Genomic DNA, 17,609 nt, shown 5'->3' with positions numbered 1-17,609 from the left:
TCTTGCAACCAATAACTTCCCATAAATGAAGGCACATATTTATACCAAAAATAAGTAAAGCAGTGTATCTTTCTGTGTGAATCATAGACCAACAAGCACACTGCTGTATCTGTCTGTGCTGGGCATGCTGTACAAGATGTGCAAATCTGGGCAGTGCTTGATCACAGCTCTCAGACTGAACCAGGCCTCCCATCATTCCTGCCTTTGTAAAAGAATATGTGGGGAAGGAATGGGGGCTGAGCCCGTGAGGAGCTCCTGTTTCGGTGGGAGCGGTGGCCTGAGCGCTGCAGACGAGGCCCGCTCGACTGCGCAAGGAGCGCGGGCCGCCCGCTGGCGCCTGGCGAACTCAATTTCCCAGCATGCCGCGGGCGAAGCGCGGAGAGGGAGGGCTGGCGCGCATGCGCACCGCTCCACTCCAGCATGGCTACGGTGCTGTCCCGGGCGCTGAAGCTGCCGGGTAAGGGGTTTTGCTCCCGCAATGGGGAGGGAGCGTAGCGCCGGGCCGCAGCGAGTTGAGACGGCCGCTCCGTGACGGGGCCTGGCTCTAATGGTGTCGCGGCCCGCGAGGGTTCCGTTGCCGGGCAGTGGGTGCGTTGCTATGGGGATGCGGCCGCGGGACGTGGGGACGGGCAGCGCATGAGAAGGGAAGGGTTGGGATGGGTGCTGGACGTTATCGCACCCACCAAAAGCAGTCTGGCACGTACGTGTCAGTGTAATCATCTGGGTACGTGTTTAAAGGCCGCTTAGCACGTCTTCGTGGTTTCCAACCAGAGATCTTATGCGAGATGAAAGGATATTCAACAATAAGGGACTGCTGTGTCAGGAACCAGATCTTTCCAAGATAAGGCAGCGAGCAGCAGTCCAACCATTCTTTTAGCTGGAGTATTAACAGGCTCTGGAAAAAAAAAAAAAACACAACAATGTTGCGAAACCAGAATTTGAGTTTGCTGGTTGCCGTTGGATGGAGTGGCATGGGGCTGGGGACAGTGCCAGCGCACCTGGCGGCATTCAGCCCGTGCTTCCTGAGCACCTCCTGCCTCTGGGACAGCCAGGGCACTGAGGCACTGCTCATCTCTAAGGATCTGGGGGTGTTAGCTGGCAGCCTGCTGAATGTGAAACAGCTGTGTGCCCAGGTGGCCAAGAAGGCCACCAGCATCCTGGATTAGATCAGGAATAGTGCAGCCAGCAGGAGCAGGGAGCTGATCGTGAGGTCACACCTTGAGTGATGTGTTCAGTTTTGGGCCCCTCGCTACAAGAAAGACGTGGAGGCCCTGGAGTGCATCCAGATAAGGGCAACAAAGCTGTGATGGGTCTGGACCACAGGTCTGATGAGGAACAGCTGAGGGAACTGGGGTTGTTCAGTCTGAAGAAGAGAGGGCACAGGGGTAGCCTCATCACTCTGTACATAACCTGAAAGGAGGTTGTAGTGAGGGGGGGCTCACTCACTCTGCCAGGTAACAGGACAAGAGATGATGGCCTTAAGTTGCACCTCAGGAGGTTCAGGTTGGATATTAGGAAAAAAATTCTTCTCTGAAGGAGTGGTGCAACAGTGGCGTAGGGTACCCACAGAGGTGGTGAAACTACCATCACTAGAGTTGTTCAAGAGCTGTGTGGATGTGGGACCACTGAGGAACATAGTGGTCATGGTGGGGATGGGCTGATGGTTGGTCTTGGTGATCATGGGTGTATTTTCCAACTTTAATGATTCTAATGCTTCCATGATCTCAGTGGGAAGGACTACACTGTGCACGAAGTTTCTGTAGGAAAATGCAAGCGACTGGATGTGTGTGTGATGTGTGACCATAGGAAACCATAAAACAACATGGACAAAATCTCTCTTGACATCTTCATCAGTAGTGTGAGCTGTTTGAGATGTACCACTGAGAAGACTGGTTTGAGAAACTTGTGGCTGCAGTTGAGAAAACAGTTCTTGTGTAAGTCTTTAGGTGAAATTGCATGTATCACACCCAGTTTGCATGGTGAACTCCTGAAAAATGCAGCTTTCAATGGCAGTGAGAAAGCGGAAAGCCTATTGCTATGCTTGTTTTTCCTGCAGCATCTCATTAAATTAATTACATCAATATGTGGCAACTTGTCTCCTCACAGACTTAGAGATATGTCTGCAGTACCCAATGATGGGTGCCTGCCAACCACTGAAACACAGAAGAATAAACAGAAGCCTGGAGCGAGTACAAAGGAATCTGGAATCAGTATGTCATCACTGAAATAATGCACTGAAATTGCACTTATGTAAAGTCCAAGATTTGCTCTTTTCACTCCAGAGTGAGTGCAAATAGACGCATTTCCAGAAAGTCAAAAAGAAAGAAAGATGGCAATTTAATATCTTTCAAGGCACTAGTAATGAATATTTCATTATAAGCAGGACTTTATTCCAGCACATTTCACCTCACAGGTGCCTCCTTTCCAAGTTGTAGCACAATTGACCTTTTCTTCTCTGGGAGATCCCAGTCTACTTCTGCAGGAGTCCCAAGAACTGCCAGTGCAAAAAGTATTATCCAGCAAACACACAGAGTATTTTCAAAGTCAGAGTGCATTTTGGAGGCCTACCTCCCTTGAAAGTTAACACTGGGGCATTTTCTCTCTCTTTGATCACTGCAAATCTTCCTTTTTATTTTATATATTTATTTATTTATTCTCAATGATTGCAAATAATAATAATAACCCAGTGTCATGACTGGTAACTTATCCACTGACCACAAGCAACAGTTCCTCTGATTGTTGGTAACCACAGGCCACTGACTGGGAACTTCTGTTTTATCCTTAGTGTTGTGGAAAAAGGGGAATAGAACAAGTTGTGTCAGGTCAGAAGAGAAGCTGTTTGTTTGCAACAGCTGCAGAAGAAAATGCAGAGCAGTAGAGAAACTGACCATTAATGTGAATGCTGTGATGTTGTGCCAGTACAGTGCAAGGTTTGTCTGCACTTAGAGACCTTATGCAAAAGGCAGATAACAGGATGTGAGTTATGTAAGTCTGCTACATGCCGAAGGCCACAGAATGGCCCAGGGTCTGTTTTCTTTAGCACAGGATCATGAAGGTTATGCAGTGATTGTTATTTTAGGAGATAGGTTGAGATTCTGATTGAGTCCCGCTCGGGTCTTAGCGTTTTAACTTCCACGCTGGAGATTTGAAGACTGCATGGGAATGCTGGATTTTCTGATGGCTGATCATTTAGCACAGAGGCAGCTTTTAGCTATCTCTTGTTGGACAAACTGCCTTCCCAATGCCTGAGCCTTGGACTTGACCACAAAGGAAAGAATTTGATTTCAGGAGCATTTTTCAGTAAATCTTAATTCTCTGAATGGTCTGAGGTTGCTGTTTTCACACAGCCTTTACTGCGTTCGTGTCTCACAGCAAGTGTGATCTAAAACTCGGGTGAAGAGTCACATTCCTTCTGCTCTCCTTCCAGCCAGGTGAATCATGTGTGACTCCCCCACTGCACCTCAGAGCAGCCTCGGGGGGCTGAGTTGAGTCTGCCTACACCAGGTCTCCAGATGTGTTTCCAAAGCACCTGCAGATCATTTGTTAGGGTATTTTTTGGCAGTGGGAAGTAAGCATTTGATTCCTCTGAAGTTTGATATGCAATTGTCTTTCCCACGGGCTGAGTGAGCACTCCAGGATTTGGTTTTAAGAGCAGTGTCTGCCCTTAAGATACTTCATAAAAATCAGCTGGGAATTTTATGCCTTACCTTACTGTACCTTGTGTGAGTACCACTTAACCTTTACTTGTGTCACAGCTGCTTTCTAGCCTCTGACAAATGGATTGGAATTCTTACCTGGCTCTTAGTGGAGAAGATGTTCCTACTACAGAATGTCAGTGGTGGTTGACATGGTTGTTGACATTCACAGCATCTCAGTTACAGCCAGCTCAAGAAGTGGATAAGCTGTAGTTTCAAGGTTCTTTCTGCTCCCTAGATATCCAGAGCAAAACTGTACAAAATAAAGCTCATTCCTAAAAGTCAATACTTCTAGTTGCCCTAGAGATGAACAGCAGAGTTCAGTAGTATGGGTTGACTGTTTGGAATTATAATAACAAAACAAATCACAGTCTGTCTAAAGTGTAAGCATACTGTTAGGCTACTGTATTCAGAGCACATCTGTTTCCAAAACTAAGAGCAGTATGGCTAATGTCAGAACTATCCATCTTTGATTTCTCAGGCCGGTTTTTTGAAATATCATTTACTCTTGGATCAGCAGCATTTACTTTTCATACCACTCTGGGCAGTCTTGAACTGGCACACCTGGGTCAATAGTGAGATGCTGTAAATACCCTGCCAATGAGACTTCTGGAATGTCTTGGTTTTGCTCAATTCTCTTTTACCTGTATCTGGGAAATTTACACAGTGCTCTCACTGCAATCTCTGAGCGGACAGCTGTGTATTGCTGAGGTCAGGGGTCTGTGCTGCTTCCAGGATGGAGCAAAGGTCCAAGAACCAAGGTCAAGAGCTCTGAAATGCACACCCTTTGAATGCACATTATTTTAGGGCAGGACTATGTGATACAGTGTCTCACAGAAATATACTGAGCCTTAGGAATGCAGTATCTTTATCTGGGTGCTCTACCTCCACAAGGAGCAACTTTCTGGAGTATGTGCACCGGATTGTTTCAACATGAGTCCTGTGTGGAAGCATATAGTTCAGAAAGAAGGAGTCCAATTTAGACTCTTTGGGATCTGGTTGGGTACCTTTATTTCCTTCTGTTCACTGTGGCCAAGTTGCTTTGGCTGGTCCATTTGACCTTTGCTCACACTGCCAGTTTTTCTTTGATGCTAAAGTAAACACTGACCATCACTGTAAGTAGTACAGGAAGGAGAAGTGAAGGTCCTTTTGTGGGGCAACAAACAAGAAAGAAATGAGATCCACATGCTGCAAAATAGATACTGGCGTGTTGCCCTAACTAGGTGTTACAGTACATGTGGAACTGTGAGTTTGCCTTTTAAAGAAAAAAAACAGAATCATTAAGGTTGGAAAAGATCCCAAAGATCATCTAGTCTGTCCGTCAGCCCATCCCCACCTTGCCCACTGACCATGTCCTCAGTGCCACATCCACACGGTTCTGGAACACTTCTAGGGACTGTGACTCCGCCACCTCCCTGGGCAGCCTGTGCCAGGGCAGCAGCACTCTTTTGGAGAAGCATTTTTTCCTAATATCTAACCTGTACATTCTCTGGTGCAGCTTAAGGCCATCACCTCTTGTCCCATCACTGTTACTTGGGAGAAGAGGCTGAGCCTCACTTCACCATAACCTCCTTTCAGGTTGTGTAGAGAGTGGTAAAGTCTCCCCTGTGCCCCTTCTTCTCCAGGATGAATAATCCCAGTTCTGTCATCCACTCCCTATAAGATTTGTGCTCCAGATCCTTCACAGCTTTGTTGCCCTTCTCTGGACATATTCCAAGGCTTCTATGTCTTTCTTGTACTGAGAGTAACAAATACAAAACACTAAAACAAACACAGTCCTTGAGGTATAATCTTAGTCCAAGTAAGACATATTATCTTAGGCAGTAAGAACAACTAAGAGAGCCCTTTAATTTCTGTTCAGTAAAACTTTCTCAGCATCTTAGTGTCTAAGAATGGTTACTACTTGTGTATCTTTGCTAGTTATTTATGCCTTGCATGTATAACTTCAAGCGTCTTCAGACGCAAGTTAGCTCCTCTCTCAGGTCAGCTTTAGGCAAAGGGAAATGAGACAGATATCTGGGACAATAAAATCCCAACTTGGAATAGGAGAGAGAAATAGACTGAAACCTTATAAACATCAAAGCAGTGGCCATGGCTCCATGCCCAGGCTGGTGGCTTGAAGCAGCTTGCTGAGACGTGCTCCTCCCCTCGTAGCTCAGGGCAGTGAGACTGCCTGATCTCTCCTACTCCTGCAAACAGATGGCCCTGGCCTTATGCCATGATATAAGACCAGGCTGTGCACCATCCCTCGTCATGCTCCATGTGGCTGACTTGGGCTAGAGGGAGAATCATCTGTGTGTCACGCATCCATGTCACAGGGGTGGGAACTGGGAAGACACCTAGAGCTAAGGTACTTTTTCGTACCACCACCTGTATCAGACATCAGTGCTATGTTATTTCTCAGCAAGGCCAGGTACAAGCTGTCAGCTGTGGTGGGTGGGAAGAGGAACAGAGGGGGAGCACTGGTTTCATACTCCATGAGTGCTCCTTATTACAGTGCTGAACCACGCAGAGAAAGTTGTGAGAGCATCTCTCATCTCTTCAGACACCAGAATATATTCTGGTCCAAAAGAGTGAAATCACTCACTTTGCCCTCATCAAGGAGTTGATATCCATTGATAACTTGCCTGCTGCTCTATCCCTGTGTGACCCTTCCTTCCATCCCTCATGAAGCAGGATAGCAAATACAGCATCCAAGAGGTCCAGGCAGGGGGAGCAAGGGAAAAGTGAGTTTCAGAAGGCCCCCTTGAAGGACCCAGCCTACAAGAGAAGAGGGACTGTGTTGGGATTAGAGTTTGGCAAGTGCTAAAGGAGTCCAGCCTCAAGTCAGGAGAGTGCTGCACCTTAGGCACTCAAGAGGGATAAGCATGCCTTGTGTCGGTGTGGCTCACTACAGATCAGGAAAATATACATACATATACATGTAATATATACAATACAATTTATAATATATACATACAATAATAATAATAAAATAAACCCGATAGAGTCTTTTCTCACAGCTGTCACTTGGAACTCGTGGCTCACTGCAGCCTTTTCTCCACTTAGGTCCTGAAAAAGCAAGGAGTGAATGCTTTGTTGTCTCTCTCTATCTCTTTCCACAGGAAAGAAAAGCCCAGATCTTGGAGAGTACGATCCTCTCACTCAGGCCGATAGTGATGAAAGTGAAGATGACCTCGTACTCAACGTACAGAAAAATGGGGGTGTCAAGAATGGGAAGAGCCCCCCTGAGGAAGCGCAGGATCCCGACTCTGATGTGGAAGTTGGGATGACGAAGCAGCACGCATCAGAATGCGCACCCGAGGGTTATCCTGCAGAGGCAGCTGGGGGCTTGGAACAGAAGGCTGCTCCATCCCTCATGCCATACCTGCGCACAGCAGTCTTTTTGCTCACCGTGGTGATCTCGATGATTCTTGTGTTGGTGTGTGCGTTTCTCATTCCCTGTCCCCCTAGGGACTTGCATAACACCTGGAACCACAACCTAGGTCAGGGAGCAGGTGAGAAAGCCCCAGGAACAGCATCTGGCGTGGGGGAGGTGGCAGCTCCCAGGCTGGGCATCTGCGGGAGAGACCTATCTGGGAGAGCCAGCTCAGGACAGAGACCCTTCCTCACCACTGCAGATGCTCCGAGGTAAAAGACAGGAGGCTCTGTCCTGCTCACTCTTCAAGCTGAGGCCTGTGAAATCTGACAGCAGTAGATCACAAAATCTTGTTTCTGTCAACACCAAAAAGCATTTTGACTCTTCTCCCATCCTGCCTTTTTGTCCATAAGGCGTGCTCTGTTTCAGATGAAAATGCCCACTTTAAAACACAGTGCCTCCCTCTCTAGACCCTGGATTTCACCAGCTCCTCCACACTGAAGAGTGTGGGAGTTTGGGAAGAGAGGGATAGAGGTCTTTATGTCTCCTGACTGGCTCAACTAACCTCGTTTCTGTTGTCTTGCCCTGCTTGAATCTGTAAATCAACATTTGGAATCTTTTGTCATCCTGTACAGGCCACTGGTAACATTTCTAAAGTATCTCCCATTCTGACCTCTGCAGTATTGTGAAATAATTTCTGCCAGGTCTAGATATGTCTCTCCCTCCTTGCTTTCTGCCCCAGCTTCCAAATCTAAGCCTTTCATAAGATATGTGACTCCCACATCACCTCTGAAAGTGAAGTGGGAAGCAGACATCTTTTCTTTCCTTTTAGCTCTTCTATTTTTCCCTTTCTTTTCTCTGACCCAGATGCTACATTTCTGCCTTTCCATGTGATAAAAGATCTAGCCATGATGGGAGCTGCCTGACATTGATAATTCCTTAGCAGACTCCACAAGGTTTTTTTTTGTCTGCCTTCTACTCGCAGTGCAGAGAGCTGGCTGCGTGGCTACTTTGTCAACCGTGTGGTTCTCTGTGACTGTTGTAGGTGGTGTGTTATCCCCACTGGAGCTTTGTGATGTGAATGGTGATGGGCTCCCTGACATCCTCATCGTTTTCACAGCCCTGATGAACGCCAGTGTCATGGGTAAGTGAGTTTTCTACTCTCTTTCCTGTACTTGTCAATACAGACCTTTGGATATTCATACAATGGTTGGAAAAAGTTGCTGCCACTGTAAATCCACTGTTTTTTTTTTTGTTGTTGTTGTTTGGTTGGTTGGTTTTTTTCTTTTTTTTTCACTGAAGTGGCTGTTGTTCTGTGTCTGTACTTTATTATGCTGTTTATGCTTCAATACTAGTTTGCAGTCACCTCTTTCCCCATACCACACCTTGGGATCAGTCCATCTCTCTCTCCTGTATTTGTCCATCTCTCTGTCCCTGATCTGCAGGCAGAGATAAAGTGGTCAGAAAGCACTTCACTACAAATAGCAGATAGAAATAAGGTGTTGGTTATTTTTTTTCACTTCTCAAAAGCTACTTCTCAAAGCCCTTCACTAAAAGTCTCAGTTGTTCCACCATTGTAAAAGCAAGGAGGTAGAAGTCCTATAGAAATAAACCTATCAACAGAGAGAAAATTGTGCAGACTAAGTTTTATAAGAAGTACATGAGGGAGAGGCTGTTGATGTGAAAGCTGTATTCAGTTTGTAGAGGTTGTCTTTGTATTCTGTGTTTTGCCATTGTACTTATTTCTCTTTCATCACAGATGTGCAGTTTTTAGCATGCTCCAAATGGAAGTAGGCATACCTAGCTGCATCCTGGGCTGAAGCTGTGCTAGGAGACATAAAGCAGACAGGAAAGCAGGTGTAAGGACATCTCAGTCCTATACCCAGGTAGCTGGACATCAACCCTCCTAAAGCTTGTGCTCAAAGTCTTCACATGGTGTTTGATAGAGATACTCTTGGGGTAGGAACCTGGTGGACTAAGCTGTGGCACTGTTAGCTGTTTATCCGGATTGTACACACTACAGCTGTGAGCTGCACTGAAGAATTAGGAGTTCTTGATCACTGCCAACCCAACAAAAAGAATTTCTGTTAAGACAACTCTTTAGCATAAGCCATCTGATTTTCAGTTTGACAGGTGATTAAGTTTGATTTAGAGAGTGGGCTCAAAACCTCCATGTAGTCAAGTCATGCAGAGTGTTGCCATTAAACAGGAGCCAACAGGAACTGTTGTTATCTTGAAATGTGTGGAAGTTCATATTCTAACCTTATGATATGAGAGGTAGAGATTGCAACTCTATGTAAGGGCAGGCTGAGCTAAAAGTTGCTGGTGTTTGAAATCAGAGCCAAGAGTCTGTTGAAACAGCATGGGGCACCTTTTCTCACTATTATTTTGTGCTAACTGGTGAATTAGAAAAAGACCCTGAGTTACACCAATTTGTTGCATTCAATCTATTTCTCACAACAACCGTGACAAAAACTGATTTAAAATACAACAGAAAAAACTCTCAGATTGCCAATCACCTGCTGCTGCCCAGACAGCCCAAGCCTTCCACATGAGGCAGCAGCTGCCTTGGGAATTACCTAAGGCATCTCCTCAGTGGTGTCCATTGGCCTGAGGAAAAGGACATGAGAAAGATCAGTCTGGTTTAACAACAGAATGATTCAGCATAACTAAGCAGGTTGTCCCCAGAAGGAGCTTGGTTCCTCTGTGCCCACCTGATCACGTTTCTTGAAGTTAGCTCATGTCCAGACACCAACTTTGATTGTGCTGTTGGCTCATAGCCTAACTTGTCTGAAGGTCACCAGTAGGTTCTGCTGGCAGAAAGACTAAAACAAAGAGTGGGATTTGACCTTTGCTTTTAAGGCAGTGTGGATAGAGCTGGCTTGAGCCGCTCAGCTCCAGGAGCTAGAGCTGGAATTCAAGCACAAGTACCAAAGACAGTGTGGACATAGCCTTTGATGGCAAGGAATTTTACTCTCTTCCTCCTGTCTCTTCCAGGTGTCTCTACGCCCTCTGTGACTGTGGTGGCCCTTTCTGGTATGAATGGCAGCACCTTATGGTCCATCCAGCTTCCAGAAGAGACTCGGAGTGTGCAGTGCAAAGGGCTGTCACTGGGGTCACCAGCAGAGCCCGTTTGCCTTGTGACAGGAACAGCTAAATTCCTCAGCCTTCTTAGTGCCTCCACAGGTAGAGTCAAGTACTAGCTTGTTAGAAAGATGCTGCTGCTGCATTTTCATTTTTTTTGAAGGGCTAATAAGTATGAATGATTCAGTGCTGGCTCTTTGTAGTGGCTGTTATTAGTGACACACAGGGAAGGGTCAGAACACTAATGTTTTTCAAGTTATAAAAGGTAAAAGAGCATTCAAACTTTTGATGCTCTCTGGGAGTATCTCTGTCCTACCATTTCAGAACTATTCAAAATGTTTATCTTGTCCTATAACATCTCCATGGCACAAAAGATATACAAGATCCATTTTCATCAACATGTAGCTGTTACTACAGCTCTGCACCTCGCTAATGGCACTGAGAAGCTGAACACCAGTCTCAGAGAAGTTACGTAAAGATGTATGCTACAGCTTTCCAAAGAAATTAGGCCCATAGAGAAATCGATTAGATATGAATGAGTGCTGCATTTTTAATCACTGTGCTGGAGAAAGAACTATGGAGAAATAAAAGCATCACATTTCTTTTTGTTGGGATTTTTTTTGAGTGTTTATCAGCTAATCTGTAAAACAGGTTTTATTGAGTTTCCAGCTGGGTCCACACCGGACTGCTGAACAGTTTGACATCATGTCTGCTAACATGCATTTACCCTGAGGAGGAGTGAGCATGCTATACTGGAGTGGCTATTTACTGCTGGGAATTTAATGGAGACACAGATTTGCACTTTGAATATTAGAACTGGCCATCTGTTCTCTCTCCTGGCATCCACCTACAGTCTGTACTGCTGACTGTGGAAAGCAACTGCTGTCCTGCAGAGCAGCATTCCTATTTAGGTTCTCCTTCCAAAAACGAACCTCAAATATGCCCTGCTATTTCAGAAAGATTTTTGAGCTCAGGTCTGTTTAAAGAGATGCAGAGGAGGAATTACAGCAGAACAAAGACACAACTCAAAGCCAGTCTAAAGAAATGTGCTTTGCTTCCCACTGAAGCTTGACCTGTATGCTTGTTTTTTGTTTTCTCAGGGAATAAGGAAAACAAGCTCTTTTGCTCCCTCCTTCAAGAAGGTTTTGTAGAACTGTCTGGGAATGTCCTCTGGTTCCCCAAGGTCTCTTTCATCCTGTTCTTTCCATAGGCAAGACCATCTGGACACTGAACTCCATTCACCTTTCAGATGGGATCTTGGCTGCACCAGCTGCAACTCTTCCAGATGTAGATGGAGATGGGATTAGGGATATTGTTGTTCTGGCCCTCAAAGAAACACAGGTACAGCATGTCTGTGCTCAAGATTAGAAAGGACCTTGACTATCTAGAGGAAGATTGAGGACCTCGATGTAGAAAGGTTATAACAGCAGATGCAGGAGTCCCTAATTTTTGTTCCTTTATGTTTGCTTGAAAAGCACCTTGTTTCTTTCAGTGGGTCAGAACAGTGAGATCAAGCAATAATGGCACTACCTGCATTTCTTATCAGCTGGGAATGAACAAAAGGTTTATTATTTATCCCTGGCTGAGACTTGAGAATTGTTTCTGCTCAGTGAATGCCTGATTAGAAGTGACTGTTTAGCAGCTGTATAGAAAACCATGTTGAGATAAATCACTGGAAAAATGAGCACTCAGCTGACCTTAGGTAATAAGTAGTTGTGTGATCAAGTGCAGATTTCCTCCATGCTCATCTCTCCCCAGAATTCTAGCATTACTATTCTTAGAGGAGTTCAGTTTTTTGAAGTCCCTTCCATCTTTGATGCCTTTGCAGACAAGAGAAAAGTGTGAATATAAGAATCCCAGGAAGCCAAGCTGAGCAGAGAGACCACTAGCTAGACCTTGCTGTGGGGAGAAAGAGCAACAGAGCTTCATGCTGTGGGTACCAGGCAAGATTCTGAGAGCACAAACGTATGAAAGCACTGCCAGAAATCTCTACATCTCTGTCTTTGCAGCCTGATGTGTTTTTCGTCTTGGTGTCAGGAAAGACTGGGGTTGCTTTGGGCGGGCCTGTGAAGTACAACGTCATTGGAGAAGGGAAAGTAATTGGCCCTCAAGTTCATATCACCAGCCGGGGAGCCATCTACATCCTGTTTGGTTTTGGTAAGATGCACCTTGACTCACAAGTACTTCACCTTTCTGAAAAAGAACATTACTTTTACCTAAATTGGCCTAGAGTATTCCTGGGATGTCTCTACTATGTCTTGCACTGTAAAATCTGGGAGCAGAGGGTATGGGAAGGAGTCTTACTGCTATGCAGTGGAAGAGTATCAATGTCTGCTAGCCTGGAGTACCTTTAAGTTTCTCAAAGACAAGTCTGCCAGTGGTGCATCATGCCAAGGAAGGTGCAACTCTGGCTTTCCTTTGCGTTTGGCCATAACAACAGAAGTCTCTGTGTTACTATGAAATTAACCTTTGCAGTCAAGACTCTTCATCTTTACTCTTTCTGGCAGGTAATGTTCAAGCAGTTGCCCTGAGGGATATCTTTACCCAAGCCAGAAACCGGGACAGCTTTCCTATGATGTTGCATCAGGAGGAGCCAGAGTGGGAAAAGCGCAGATCTGTAAACCTGTCAGAGCTCATTGACATTTACAGGTAGGAGACAAACTTATCATCTTGGTTCTGCTGGAAGGGGAAGGAAAAATGTATACCTTCTTGCACTCCTAGACACAGTTCTTTCCTTTCCATTTCTGGTTGTTGACAATACTATGGAGTACTGTAATCAGTACTGCCAAACTGTGGTCAGAATCAGTCTTGATAGGAATAAAAGGGAACAAATATGAAACCCTGCATCCCATGCTTTTTATAGTAATTCAAGACGTTCAGAAGAGCATAGATCTGAACTTAGGTCTGTTAACTAAGAAATAACAATGTGAAATTAACCTCAGTCACTGAAGAAAAGATGAACCTGTCCAAGAATAGTTCAAATCTTAGGTTGTTGGGTGGACAGGCAGGTAATGCTGAGATGCTTAAATACAAGCCTAGGAATCTTCTCTCTGCTATCCATTTCTCCCAGTGGGGGTGTTGACTTCCTGCAGACGATAAAGGCACCTGACACAAACTGCAGCAATCTGCTCATCACCACCAAAGATGGCTTGATTCTACTGCAGGGACAGGACCTGGAGCCCCACTGGACATTGGAAATTCAGAACATCAGCAGGTTATCTACTGGGAACATTTTCCTTTCTTTTTTATTTCTATTTCCTACTTTTCACCTTTAAGTGCATGTGTTCCTTAGAAAGCAATCAAGAAGAATTATCCATGTTTGCAAAGAAACCTATGAGCTGGAGGCATATGTGTACATTGATGCACAAACAAGGAGGGCAAGTGGAACAAAGAGCAGAGGGCTCAAAACCTTTAAACCTTTAAAATGTGTGAGTGATGACAAATTGTAGAATCATGGAATTGTTTGAGTTGGAAGAGACCTTTAAAAGTCATTAATCCAACTTCCCTGCAATGAACAGAGACACTTACAGATAGATCAAGATAGTCAGAGCCCCTCCAGCCTGACCTTGGATGTCTCCAGGGATGGAGCATCCACCACTTCTCTGGGCAGCCTGTGCCAGTGCTTCACTATCCTTATTGTAAAAAAAAAAAACCCTTTTTTTCTTCGTATCCAATCTAAATCTCCCCTTTTTCAGTTTGAAACCGTTTCCTCTTGTCCCATTGCGACAGACCCTGCTAAAAGTCTGTCCCCTTCTTTGTTCTAATAAACAAAGGGCTTGATACAGATATCCAACATAAATGTCTTGACTACTGTGGCACTGGAGCTTAGGGAACTTCTGGTGTGTGATTCAGCCCGTCTGCTGTCCACAGCTGCCAGTTGCCAGCTCAGTGGAGAGGAGCAGGTGCATTAGTGGTGCTAAGTGTTAGAGGTGTCTGAATATGCCGAGTGGATCTTAATCTTCCTTGAAAGCTGAAAATCAGCACTCTGATGGCAGTCTGCCATCTATACTAAATGTAAACCTTAAAATAATATTTCTCATCCTCTGACTTCACACATAAAAGTTAAGCAATTTGCTAGACCTAATGGTTTGATAATAACTGGCAATTTCAGTTTTCTGAGTGCTAAATGTTTGCAAAGGGCAGCTGGGCACAGTTGAAGGAAATTATGTGGGAAACAGATTGCTAGCTCTGCTATCTAGAGGAAAGAAAGAAGCTTTCAGCTCATTGTTACCTGCCAACAGCTTCCATAGGAGGAAGGCGTAGAATCTTAAGAAAATAAGGTCATCTAGACTTGATACTCTTATGCTATGCCCAGTCTTGAATGCTGGTGGGTGACAGAAGCAGTGGCTTTAGGAATGGGTTGTGGCAAGTTGATCTCAGTTTGGGAAAGGTAGTGAGCTAAAAGAGTTTTTGTTCCAGAGTCTTCAGGCTTCTGGATATGGGTCAAGTTTGAAGGGTAAGTGTATGCTGACTAAACAGAGTCAGTTCAATGATGCTATAAAATCAATAATATGCAAAAAACTTCTAAATGAAAAAACTAATTGGAAAATTTGTAGGGATTCAAATCAAGAAGTGTTGAAAGACGCTTTTGTCGTTCTGTTCACTGAATCACAGAATAGTTGGGATTGGAAGGCATCTTTGGAAATCCTCTAGTCCAAGTTCTGAGGTGTCACCAGACAAACAAGCTTAAACCCAGGTCACCATCAGACAGAGTATACTGAGCCAGTTGAGAGCTCCCCTTTCCCTCAGTAACCCTGCTCCAGCCTCTGTCTTGCTCTAGCCAAGCAGACCAAGTCCATGCCTTTGGGTGCATTCTCAGATAACAGCCTGGCTTCTGCAAGTGTGCTGCATTTCTGGATAGATTTTGACAAGATCCCTGGAAGACCATAATGGACAACCAGCTATAAAACAAGAGTGAAGTTCAGAGACTATGAAATTGTGTAAGCATTTGAAAATTACATTGTAAATGGATGTTTCAGATAAGAGAGGATTAATTGCTGGTTGCTGTGGGGATTAGTGTTAGGCAGGAATAATTACTAGCCTTCTGGTTCATACAAGAAAGTGCCCAAGGGATTTTTCAGTTGATTGGTAGCATCTAAAATACATATGCCTGCCTGCATTCGATGTGTGGAATCTGCCACTGACTGTAGCCTGCCAGAAGTATGAGAAGTGCCACATCAGGAGAGAGTTTAAGTGAATGCCCTCAGAACAGAATAGCCTACTGCTTCTTTTTGGTACAGGAGATTTTTTAAGTTATAGGAACGTGTCATGAGACTGCCTCTAAATTATTAGCTGTGACTGCCAAAGTGTACTATGTTAATAATAAAATAATGGAATTGTAGAACATTCAGAGTTGAAAGGGATACTCAAGGATCATCAAGTGCAACTCCTGGCTCCACAGAGCACCACCCAAAAATCAGACCATATGTCTGAGATTGTTATCCAGATGCTTCTTGAGTACCACGGGGCCATGATCACTACATGGGGCAGCCCATTCCATGCCCACCGCCCTCTGGTGCAGACCCTGTCCCTCACCCCCAGCTGCCCTCCCCTGACGCAGCTCCATGCGGTTCCCTGGGCCCTGTGGCTGTCACACAGAGCAGAGCTCAGCGCTGCCCCTCCACTCCCTGTGAGGAGCTGCAGCCATCAGGCCTCCCTTCAGCTCCTCTGCTCTGCACTGAATCAACCAGGGGACCTCAGCTGCTCTTCATATATGTTGCCCTGTAGGTTTTTTATCATCTTGGTAGCCTCCTTGATACAAGTATAGATAGTAAGCCACTGCTGTGCTGTGGCATTACTCTTAAAAAGCCATTCTGGTCTGCACATTTTAAAGTAGTGGCTGGAAAACCTGGATAAAAGGGCTGGAAAAATGCTTCAGCATGGAAGATTTAAGTTTGTGTTTAGATGATGAAGCTTGAGAGATGAGTTCATGTGTGCATGTGAGTAACAGGAGCTAACGGGGATTTTAATCTTGCTGTAGCAAGAAAAGTGCTTTGGAGCAGAAGCTGCTCGTGTTCCAGAAAATGAAAATGCAGCCATGTTTCTGAGGATGAGATTAATCATTAGAACTGACTGTCACAAGAAGTGATGAGTTTATCTTGTCTTTGTATTTCCATAGCAAGTCTCATGGCTGGGCACATCTTGCCAAACTCTAGTGCTTGGTTAACTGGATAAAATACAACAGCGTATCATAAATAAAAGGAGGAAGGACATGCTCTGGTCATCTAGCCTTGCTCTATGAAAATATGAATTCAAAGAAATCATGTATGCTTCTTAGGCCCAGCTGTGCTGAATTTAGGAAGGACAGAGGTTAGATTCAGAAAGCCAAAAGCAAGTAGGATGGTTAGAAAGCAGTTATAATAACAGATATTCAAGTAATAGTGTTAAGTTGCCCAGAAGGGAGAGGATAAAAAGGAACTTTTTTTAAAACTGCTTTGAGCAGGAGGTCAAATCTCTTGATGAATTTTGAAAGGTTTGAGTAATTTTTTATGACTGTAGCAAAACTGAACAGGTTCTCATTCTAGGGAAAGAATAATACAGCCATGCCATAGGGTGATAAACAAATACCTACACAGCCCAGCAGGGATTGCACCATCTCCCCCTCCCCCCAGTCAACTCTGAAGAATGGCCAGTAAGTGCTATGGGCAGTTTGATCATTTTTCACTTTTCTTATCCACCAAAAAATGGTTTCTGCCAATAAGAATAACTCTCAGTGGATGAAATATTTTGGCAATTGCTGCCTTGCTAAGAGGCAGAATAGAGGATGAAAGCAATTCCTCTTTTTCTGTCATAAAGCTGAGTGTTTTTTTGTTCAAATTTGCAGCCAGCCAATACTGGGGTACTTCAGTGCTGATCAAACCCTGGACTTCATGCTGCAAGCACAGACCGGAAATGGGAAGAAAAAGGTAAAACAAGAGGCAGCAGAGAGGGCATTGGCAACTTAAAAGTGAAGGAGCCTGGGTTGAAAGGGGCAGTGATTCTCTACTTTCGGCAATTCCTATTTCTGTGGCTGACACTGGTCTCTATGTGGCCACAGGCCTGACAGAAAATAGCACTCTCTTTACGCCTGCACCTGAACACTCGTTAATGCTACATCTCTTTCTGTATCCTGAGGTGGTGGTGGTAGATGGCAAATCTGGCCTCCCTGTTTGGAAGCAGGAACTCCCATGGCAGAAACAGCAACTTGATGCTCTGTCAATCATGACTTTGGACAAGAAGTCTGTTTTTCTCTTCTGGGCTGATGAAGCACAGCCTGTGCTACAGAGTTTGGTGAGCAGCTACCCTTTCTTCACTTTGAGTTTTCTGTGAGGTACATGTAATCTGTCTTTTATTCCTAATGTAATTGAACTCTAAACCTGCTATTTGAGATTGCTAGGGACATCTTTCCCTCTTGCTTTGACTTGGATGGACTTCTTCAAGTCTGTACACAGTAGCATATGTGATTTTGATGATATGTGATGATTTTTCCATCA

At 44.8% G+C, this 17,609-nt stretch overlaps 1 protein-coding gene across 2 annotated transcripts in view; it reads left to right on the top strand.

Moving 5' to 3' along the window:
- The first annotated feature begins 369 nt into the window (after positions 1-369).
- FAM234B (family with sequence similarity 234 member B) overlaps positions 370-17,609 on the top strand; it is a 21,565-nt gene continuing 4,325 nt past the window's right edge. The window contains exons 1-10 of one of the 2 annotated variants that reach the window (XM_052669486.1): positions 370-457; positions 6,800-7,192; positions 8,099-8,197; positions 10,051-10,239; positions 11,348-11,478; positions 12,147-12,294; positions 12,645-12,786; positions 13,208-13,351; positions 16,961-17,042; positions 17,251-17,406. In XM_052669486.1, the coding sequence (XP_052525446.1) occupies positions 421-457; positions 6,800-7,192; positions 8,099-8,197; positions 10,051-10,239; positions 11,348-11,478; positions 12,147-12,294; positions 12,645-12,786; positions 13,208-13,351; positions 16,961-17,042; positions 17,251-17,406 (1,521 nt within the window). In that variant the 5' untranslated portion in view covers positions 370-420. Of the gene's footprint in view, positions 458-504; positions 589-6,799; positions 7,193-8,098; positions 8,198-10,050; positions 10,240-11,347; positions 11,479-12,146; positions 12,295-12,644; positions 12,787-13,207; positions 13,352-16,960; positions 17,043-17,250; positions 17,407-17,609 lie in introns of those variants that run through there. The other variant, XM_052669487.1, reaches the window with a different exon arrangement.

This window comes from Tympanuchus pallidicinctus, unplaced genomic scaffold (assembly GCF_026119805.1).
Source record: "Tympanuchus pallidicinctus isolate F22 unplaced genomic scaffold, pur_lepc_1.0 scaffold8, whole genome shotgun sequence".
Classification (NCBI taxonomy): domain Eukaryota; kingdom Metazoa; phylum Chordata; class Aves; order Galliformes; family Phasianidae; genus Tympanuchus; species Tympanuchus pallidicinctus.
Note: the sequence above shows the minus strand (reverse complement) of the source record. Positions and strands in the feature narration are given on the sequence as shown.